Here is a 10,045-nt window from a genome sequence, read left to right on the forward strand (position 1 = left end):
TTTTACTCCTCATGGCTTATTACCATGAGGGCATTCCTATTGGCTGTTCATCTTCAAGACTCCTCCTCTGATTGGATAGGGGAGCTGTAGCGCACACCCACACTTCATTGTGATTGGTCGGCTGCGCGGGGCTGTGTCGCTCTCTCTTTATCAATTCAGACAGTATCTAAAATATGGTTTTGTTTTCTCAGAAACTCTGAAAGTCAGCTGCAATTTTCGATAAGAAGTGATGCTTTACTGTTTTTTCAGACACTGAGGGTTGTTGGTGGAGCTCTGCTGCCGTGCACCGCTAAGCTGAAGTTCTGAGTTGAAGATGACTTCAAAAAATTTTCGACTGGATGATTTTCTCGCAGGATGGATCGGCGGTAAGAAATAAAATTGCCTGCTTCTCGTGCTCGCTCAGAAACAATACTGTTAACGGATCTTTTAGGAGAAAAAAAAGATATAGCTTTTTTGTTATTTTTTTCTTCTTGTAATCATTATTTATTTAATTTACTCACATTTGAGAGATAAATTAATCCACCTGCACAAGCTCCCGTTGATGTTCAGTAGCAACTTTTAAGATGGAAAACTACTGCATCCACATCCTGTATAAACAAAGGGGGGTCTATTCAGGAATCCTCCTCCTCCTCCCTGCTCCGTTTCTCCACACTTTAATATATTATAATCTCCTCCTTTTATTATCAGAACGAAATAACGCTGCAAATGTTCCTTTTTTCGAGAATAATCAATATGTTTGACTGTTTGGGGATTACAGTTTGTGTACTAATTGTTCCCGTTAGTGTGCGGTCCGCTTTAGCTGAATCCCTGCAATCATAGAAATGACCACAGGGGGCGCTGCTGCGCGCTGCCGTATTATTGCATAACCCAGATAGAAAAGTAGGTCTGAATCTGGAATCAAGTGGTTGTTTGTCCAATAAGCAAGACATATTTGGATTGCTAATGAAAATTAAAACGGAATGCAAATTAAGGGAATGAATAAAAAGTGTAAAAATATCACCAAGAAAGTGAATAAAAGCATGAACTAAGCATGTTACAGGTTACACTTAAAGGCAGCAGCTCCTCAGTGTGTACTCAAAATAGTTTTTCATCAGTTCCAGCATAGAGTAAAAATGACCTCTGTAAACTTTAAGATTTTTTACTTTTATAATTTAGTAATTAAAGCATGATTTTAATGTATTTACCTCTCAGTTAAGAGTTTAAGCTGAATATTAAATGCATTTAATCAAAACTTGTTGAAAATAATATTTAATTGAGTTTTGATATTTATGCATCATAAAAATAAAAAAAACAGGACTGGTTTTATCCTAACTTTCAAAAATCTCACTCTCACTCCTTTTTTTTTTTTCACTAAAATGTTAAACCTTTAGGGAATTAAAACATCTCTGTTTTTAATACTCAGTTGAAAGATGAAGCTGTTAGTAGTTGAGTGCCCAAGCAGGAGTAAAAGATAGCTGGCTCTTTCTCTAAAAGGCTGCATCTTTCTGAGTTATTTTTAGTTCTCTAGGGGAAAGAAAAATACAAGAGTAAATCCACAGAAGACAGATGGATGATTCATTAATTTTTCTGACATAGTAACCAGTCAGAGCGATAAAGAAGGCCTTATCTTCAGATATGTATGTTAAGTCACGTGAAGCCTTACGCCCAGAGCTAAGAAAATCCACACCCACAGCAATGTAAAAAAATCCTTATGATGTGCTGAGTCCTAAATATTTTTGGAGGCCCAGCGGGTTTGCAGAATATCTCATTATCCTGTTTCCAGGGTTGGAAAGTCTGCTTCTGTGTTTTTATGGGCTGGTTGGGGATGGGAGTAACAGGGCTGCAGGGGTTTATGTTTGCCCTGGGTTCTGTTATGCAGTCGTTTCACGGCCTCCATGTTTTATCTATAAAAGACACAGTAAAGATACATCTGCTTTGTGTGCAAATGGGCCACAGCCCACTATTCATGCAAACTTTTCCGCATATCTTTGAGTGCGTCATCATGAAGAAAACAATCAGAAATATGGAAAATTAACATAATTTTTTTTACTGACATATTTAGTCTCATTGTTTTTTTTCATCTTTAGAAGTAAAAAAGAAAAGTCTCACAGAAAGTTACTAAGTCATGTTGTTTTCTCTCTCAGTAACAAAGTACCCCCTGTGTTGTTGTTCCTCTGGTACATTCTGTTTTCAATGTTTCTCTTGGCTGCAGGCGCTTCCAGTGTGGTCGTTGGGCATCCGCTGGACACAGTGAAGGTAATTAAGACTGAGCTGCCCTATTTCTCAACCTTTACAACTGTCTCCTCCTGATTAAAGCATGATAAGATGGTCTATAATGAAACTACCACCTGTTGCTCAATAACTTTTACATCATTGCACTAAAACATTTCAGGCATCTTGCTTTAATTTGCTTTTGTCCAGCAACAAAGTGCATTAAGGGAAAACAACTCATCCTCTCTTCTTTCTAACAAAGCAGGTTCATATTTATTACATTTCAGACAGTGAAGATGCTCACTCCCATCAAAGAAAAGGGATTACAAGTATATATTTACCAAGTGGAGAGAAAAAAAAACAAACCCTGAACAATTTATCCCTCTAGCCTTTGAATTCTACTCTATATAAGTGATGGATGGGAGGGTGGGTTTCGTTCATGATCAAGTCCAAATTTGAGCTCTGCTTGTTTTGTCCAGACGCGGCTCCAGGCAGGAAAAGGCAACCAGAACATGCTCCACTGCATCCTTAACATCTACAGGAAGGAGACGGTAAACATCTAGAGCTTTTCTCAGTCCCCATATTTACTGCAAATGATTTCCATGTTATAAAAAAAACATGTAGATCAGTACTAAAACCTGTTGGTTTTCACTCATATGCATCATATGGAATATTAATTGGTATATTATGTGCTTTACCCCATAAATAGATTTAGACTCTGAAGCTTATTTTATAAAGGTATTCAAACTTTTTATAGATTTGTATATTTTCATCTGGACCGAGTCATTTTCCTTTCATCCTTTTTGGACATTTTTCCATGAGCTTGATGGTTCAGTGAACATAACTTCAGCTCAGCTCTCCTTAACAAACCTGAATTCCCCCCACAGATTATTATTATTATTATTATGTCAGTGCGGAGATGTTTCAGTACTAAAATCTGCTTAAGACTCAAGCCTTCATCAAGCTGGGACATAAATATTTGTTAGCAACAACATTCAGTTTCAAATGGACCTTAAAATGTGTCCTCCTGTCAGTTACCTTCTACTTTCTGTTTTTTTTTTTTTTAAATATATATTGAAACGGACCAATTGTCCTGATTTCTTTTCTTTTTTTAATGCAATGCTCAGGTGATGGGGTTCTTTAAAGGCATGTCTTTCCCGCTCGCCAGCATCACTGTCTACAACTCAGTTGTGTTTGGCTTCTTCAGCAATACTCAAAGACTCATAAGCAAGTATCGCTATGGTGACGGAAGGCATCCCTGTAGCATGCTGGACCTGACTGTGGCCAGCATGCTAACTGGACTGATGTCAGTGGGCCTTGGAGCTCCAGTGGATTTGGTCAAGATCAGACTGCAAATGCAGACACAGCCGGTTCTGGCAGGTAAATCTTTTTACTTGTTTTCTTTTTTTTTGTTTTTATGTTTGGAGGATACATTTTTTTGAAGTTCAACAAGTAAAAAAAAAAACAGCAATTTTTGGGTTTGTTTTAATCTTCATTGCATGGTTACAGTAAATTATCAACTACTAAAACTGGTACCAAGCAGAGTTTTAAAACTTGGTGACTCTGAGCATGAAACCAGAACACAGTTGATGAAATGTGTAGTTTATTTTATCCAGATAAGTTAGCAAACTGATGTAGAAAGTCTCTACACCATAAACACAAGTAGCTGCATAGAACTGGTACATTTAATATTTGATTTTACTAAGATTTTTTTAAATTGTATGACACTGGCCAAATATGTTGGGTATTCTTTAACAAGCTTTTTAGAATAGTTTCACTGGCTCTTTCTGACAGACCTGGAGTGACTGAGTTTGTAATCCATATCGGTCAATAACTTTCTGTCTGATCTCTTAGATTTTGCCATCTTACCAAGTGCACCCATTTCTTCTGCTGAAAAACGCATAAACAATATAATGCAGCTATCAACACGCTAGATAGCTGAATTGTTGAGAAATTCTTTGGGGCCAAATATCTATGTTTCAGTTTCGTCTGATCTCAAGGCATCTCTGCTGAAAGGAAAGGTTTAGTTCTGGTTCATAGATCAATTTCCCATCAATTATCTTCATCTTTGGGAAAAACAACCAATGTCCTTATGAAATAGAGAAATTAATCGACAAAGTAAATACTATTTTAAAATCGACTAATTCATCCAGTGCTTTTTGATACACAAAAAGTCTCTTTTTCAAACTTTATGTAACGTTTCCCCTATTAAAATAATTTGCCTCTCAGTTTTTGTTGTTGTTTTTTTTTTTTTTTCAAATTGATATTTAAAAAAATGTACTGGAGTTTTTTTTTTTTTCTTCTTCTTTTAAGTGATATGAATTTGATCAACTAGAGGTCGGAACAATTGCTTTTAAGCAGTCTTGCATGGGAAATCTCTGCCCGGAACTGTTGTTGATCTGTTAAACAGTAAACCAATAAAATAAAGGTTTATGTAGGTCAATTCTCAGATAAAACAGTCAATGAAACATTTATAGCCTCTTCATAGATCTTGCCCCTGTGATCTCATGTGATATTTCCTCAAAGACCGCTCTGATGGAGCTTTTGAAATAATTTTTATTGTTTTATGGAGGTGCAAAGGGCCAGAAAGTTTAGACATACCTCGGGACACAGTTTCAGCAGATTCGGTGGAAGTAATGTTTCTTATTACGTAAATATCCTCACTGAAGAAAGCAGCAAAGGGAAATAAATATTTTCTCCAAAGTCTTTTGCCTTAAATGAATCTTTAAGAGCCAATTTAAGGTGAGACTAGGGGTGGCTTTACGATAGCTAAGCATGTTTTTCTTTTTTAATCTTTCTGTTGAATTATGGTTGAAAAGCAATGTCACATTTTAATTCATTCTCATATTCATTCTTTATTTTCATAGTTTATTTATTAATTTTGTCAGATTCCAGTTATTACTCTAACTACTTGGGTTTTACCTACTTACTTACTTTCATTACACAAGGGGTGCCAAGAATTATGTCCAGGTAGGTACATCGTTGAAAGGTTGGAGAAGCCTTTGAAATCAAATTAATTGACTATGAAATCTGTAGGCCGATCTAAAGCTATTGTAGCATATACTACTTTAGATGTTATGAGTCATTTTGTGACCCTCTGGATGAGTCCCTGTAGCCCTTTTGAAATCGCTTCACTTTTACGAATGATGTGCCAATTATTTTTGCATTTCTGCAAATCTCTTGTTTGACATTGGCTATTAAAAATAACTGCTTTTCAAGAAAATTGAGCTGATTGAAGTTAATCCACAATTTAACAAGGGGCACATGTTGCATGTGGTCTGTTGTTCTGATTGGCTTTTTTTTTCCGTTACAGCTCAAAGTCATCATTAAAGCTGGCACCTTAGAACGCCAAAAAATGTTTTCTAAAACACAAAAAATATTTTTTGTTCCTTTTGTGTGCTCATATTACACCAGTGCTACAAAACAAATATAAAAAGGAATTGTTTTGTCTCTTCATTTCCAGAGAACCTCCAGCTGGCCGGTAATGTGCCCAATGGCACCAACATCCCCCTGCGTTCCGTCGACATTCCCAACCAGCGACTCTACAGAGGCCCAATCCATTGCATCAGCACCATCCTGCAGACTGAGGGAATCCAGGGGCTTTACAGAGGGGCCGGGGCCATGATCCTGAGGGATGTCCCAGGATACGCGCTCTATTTCATCCCCTATGCCGTCTTCTGTAACTTGCTGACCCCATCCAACTCATCCAGCCCTCATCCTTGCTCGATCTGGCTCGCTGGAGGTTTAGCAGGTAAATGCTTGAATCGTTACTTGGATTACAATAAGTATTTGGATTCCATCTGGTATTTATTCACTTGAAGTTCAGAAAGTAGCCACAAACTAAAAGGTCAGCAGACTAAGGGGACATCTGTAAGTTATTTTAAGTATTAAATAAATGGAAAAAATGTTAAAGGACATCAATGTTAGCTGGTATGTTAGTCCAACTATTGTCCCTTCTCTGGTTAAATGCAGAACTTTAAGAGTATTTGTGAATTTGATATAGAAAACGCTGCAGAAATCCTTTCCTGATTAAAAAAAATTGGCACTTAACTTATATATTTTTTGTTTGTATTGGGATGGATCCAGTGAAAATGTGTGATGTTCGGTCTTCATGTAAATGTGTAGGCATTGGCTGCTTGGTTTGTCAATTTCTAATATTCTTCAAAATAAAGTGTGTATTTAGATGGACAGGCAGGATGAATCTAAAACGATAAAGAGATTGTCACTGATATTTTACTAAATCAATGTAAAGTTTAGAACAATAAATAATATGCACATATATAACTCCAAATTAGGACAATTACCAAAAAAAAAGAATAAAGTTTAAATCTGGCCCTATAAAATTACATAAAATTTATATCAATGTAGTTTATTCCAATCAGTCATATATACATCAGATTTTAATCATTCATAATTCAGTCTTTAAAACATTGATTGTATATTTTCCATGACAACTTATTTTTGTTAAATATACAGCTAAGAGGTAATTAGAAATGGATGCCCTTTTCAGATATAATCACCAGAACTTTCCAAGACATTAGAAAAGGTAATCACAAGGAAGATAAAGCTTCAAGAAACTGAAATAGCTTTTAGTTTTCAAAAGTTTATTTTCATTTTCCAGCATCATCTACAAGTTCTCTTAGAATAATTGAATGCACGGTGTGAAGAATTTACAAGGAGCACATGTTCTAGCTCATTCCATTACAAACAAGTTTATGTGCAAGAAGAATATCAAGCTTTATGTGTATCATGAAAACTATTTAACTAGATTCCATATCGCCATATTTACATTGGCTGTCTGTAGAACTACTAGGTTGGAAGACACGTGTATTACTGCATCCTGACAGAAAGTCTGAAAACTCCTTTAAAACATTTCTAGGCTTTCTAGATAAACAAAAATATTCCATATGATCCACAAAACCAGGCTGAATGGATTACATTATGTTGATTTTAAGGCGTGAGCTATTGAAACCAAAACATGTTTATATCTTTATTTAATTGTCTTTGGCTCTGAGACGTTAAGATGATGAATTTACATTTGTAAATAATTGGTTCTGTAGCAAATTCAGTTGTTTAAAGCCTAGAAAACAAATTGGTTCCTAATGATTTAAGGTTCATTTTTACATGATTTTTCTGGGGGGGGAAATCACTTCAACAACTCCAGCCTTTCTCAAAACTACCATACATTTCTCATTTCACAACATCTTGGTGGATAAGTTTGTGTTTTTTCGATGCATAGATGGACAAGCAAGAGTTCCTCTCAGACGATTTCATTTTTTCTCTTCTTCCTCTTCATTCCCCTACATATTTTTCTCTATAAATGTTGGATCTCATTTCCAGGGAATATAGTGCCAAGACAATGACATATGGATAGATTAAGGATCTGGAAACTGTATACCAAGGAGGTACTTTAGGCACTGATGCATTGAGAGAGGGTGTGTGAACTTGCAGCCAATCAGGAGACTCGGATGGAGATAAACACTGTATGTGCATTGAAGATAAACAGTGCAGGATTATTTCCAGATGCAGGCTGACCAGCTGCCAACACGTGACAGACTCAGACTGTACAGAAGAGGCTCAGTCTGCTGTAAATCAGGGGGGCCCATATGGGTTTTGCTTTCCTTAGAAGTGATCCAGTTGAGCCAGACACTAAAGCATGGTCTAAACCAATCTATAGTGCTGGTCAGATAAATTATAAAATACAGCAAAACAAACCAAAATTAGAAGACTGGAACTGGCGGAAAGTTAGTGGTCTAAGCCTTAAGGCCATGTTGTTAGACCCATTCTGCTTCCTTATTTTGTTATTTTTACTCAAATGTTCTCTGAACTATTCTCACCAATCTACCCCTTAACTTAATTTGGGCTTAATTTAAAACATATTTTTTCTCTAAATCATTTCGTTTACATTTAGATACATTTTGTACTCTTAGCCTCAAAGTAATATTTCAAATGTTTTGATGATTTGATTAACTTAATGGCAACTTTAGTGAGTTCCATGCACTAGCTCAATGCATTCAGGCACACTTTTGTGCATATTTGTAAGTAAATTGGTTATTGGTGCCAGATAAGTTATTCTGAAGCTGCTGGGATTTTTATACACAAATGTATATCTTAGGATTGCAGAGAATGGTTCTTGAAATTGATCTGCAACTGAACTTTCCGATGGTCTGGTTGGCGTCCATGTCCACAATGATTAACAATATATCTATTCTGCTTTGCCTCAACAGTTTAAGCAGAAAGTAATGTCCTTATGGTGTGGCAATATTTTCCTGCCATGCATAGGGCCACTTAACAGAAACTGAATTTTATTTTAAATGCCCCATCCTCCCTAAGTAATACTGTTTGCCATATCTAATGCGTTTCTGTACGCAGTGTACCCATCTTCAACCTTCTACTTCTAGTGGCGATGTGGCTCTATCTCATTAAGCTCAGATGATCTCAAACTGGCTTCCTGAACATCCTGACTGGAATGTGGTGGAGAGATTTAGCTTAAAAATGTCCATAGCAAGTTTGTGTAGGAATTGTAGTGCATCTCATCGTGGACTTTTAATTAATGCACTCAGCAGGATGTTATGTCTGATGGACCACCCCCCTCATTTTGTAGTGCTGGGGGTCCTGGAACTGAGATAAAATCGTTTTGGTTCCTGTTTTTGCTCTGGAGTCTAACTTGTTTTCATCTGGAGTTCAACTCAGCAAGGGCTGTTTTTGGTCTCTGATTTTGCTCCAATTCTTCTACTTCTTGTAGATGGTTCATCAGATGCATATGAAGGTGGAGTTTTTTTAGTTTTTTTTTTTTTAGCTGCTTTTAGTTTGTGTGGTGCGTTCTCATCAAAGATGAGACATGCACAAAGAGACCAGTCTTTTGTTGAATGTGTTGAAAAATATCCAATATAGGCTGTTAAACTATTGATTTCCCAGTCGCTGTTTCTTTAAGTGATCATCTATGGTCATCAGCCTTGGATGCTGACTAAATAGACTACAACATTTCCAAACCATGGCTATATTCACCCTTCAGCAGCCAGAAAAGAGTTCAGCTGTGTGAGCACAAAGGAATAACTGGTAATCTTCTTGAGAAGCTGCTTCAAACGTGACTCACCTGGAGGAACCCTTGGAGAAGACCTGGAACTTTTGGAAGGGATATATAAGAAGCGTTCTTGTGTCTGGAAAAGGTGGAAGAGGAAGTATTAAACGAGGATGTCCCGTGGACCCGGTTTCAGATAAGCTGCAGAGAATGAATGAATGAATGAATGCATGCTTTGGTCCGTCTCTTCCTGAATTAAGCATGTACTGCAGTATGGATTTTTGCTCTGAGTTATCACTGTGTTTTTTTTTTAGAGGTCTGATTTCTCTTCTCTCCCTCAGGCTCTATTTCCTGGGTCACGGCAACACCAGCTGATGTGGTGAAGAGCCGAATGCAGGCAGATGCCCAGCTGCAAAGGAAGTATAAGGGAGTTTTACACTGCATTATCCAAAGCTACAAAACTGAGGGAGCAGAGGTGAGCAGCAACAATGGAAGAAAAACATTTATTAATAAATAGAAATAAATGTACATTTTGCGTGGGGTCATGGGTAAGTCTGTGTCTTTGATACCGGGGACATTGGGTCTAAATCCTGGTTTTCTAAGGTAGGGTATCAAGCATAAAAGTCTTTGTTATAAGTTTTTCTTTTTACACACAAAAATATTTTTTATAAATTACTCATTAGTCCCTTTAGAATAGCTGGGGGTTTTTGCCGTTTATTCTTTGCAGAACTATAAAATAGCTAAAGGTTCTTCCCACTTTCCTACCCCTTAAGTTTTAGTGTATTTTCCTTTTGGAATCTGAACTTTTGCTCCTGTTTTTTTTTTTTTTTTTTT

At 36.8% G+C, this 10,045-nt stretch overlaps 1 protein-coding gene across 1 annotated transcript in view; it reads left to right on the forward strand.

Annotated features, from left to right (window-relative positions):
- The first annotated feature begins 160 nt into the window (after positions 1 to 160).
- slc25a48 (solute carrier family 25 member 48) overlaps positions 161 to 10,045 on the forward strand; it is a 15,854-nt gene continuing 5,969 nt past the window's right edge. Inside the window, exons 1-6 of the mRNA XM_015394047.1 lie at positions 161 to 365; positions 2,192 to 2,235; positions 2,670 to 2,741; positions 3,318 to 3,570; positions 5,654 to 5,941; positions 9,553 to 9,686. Coding sequence (XP_015249533.1) covers positions 314 to 365; positions 2,192 to 2,235; positions 2,670 to 2,741; positions 3,318 to 3,570; positions 5,654 to 5,941; positions 9,553 to 9,686 — 843 coding nt within the window. The 5' untranslated portion in view covers positions 161 to 313. The remainder of the gene's footprint in view (positions 366 to 2,191; positions 2,236 to 2,669; positions 2,742 to 3,317; positions 3,571 to 5,653; positions 5,942 to 9,552; positions 9,687 to 10,045) is intronic.

The sequence above is a fragment of the Cyprinodon variegatus genome, unplaced genomic scaffold (genome assembly GCF_000732505.1).
Source record: "Cyprinodon variegatus isolate N-32 unplaced genomic scaffold, C_variegatus-1.0 Scaffold669, whole genome shotgun sequence".
Lineage (NCBI taxonomy): Eukaryota > Metazoa > Chordata > Actinopteri > Cyprinodontiformes > Cyprinodontidae > Cyprinodon > Cyprinodon variegatus.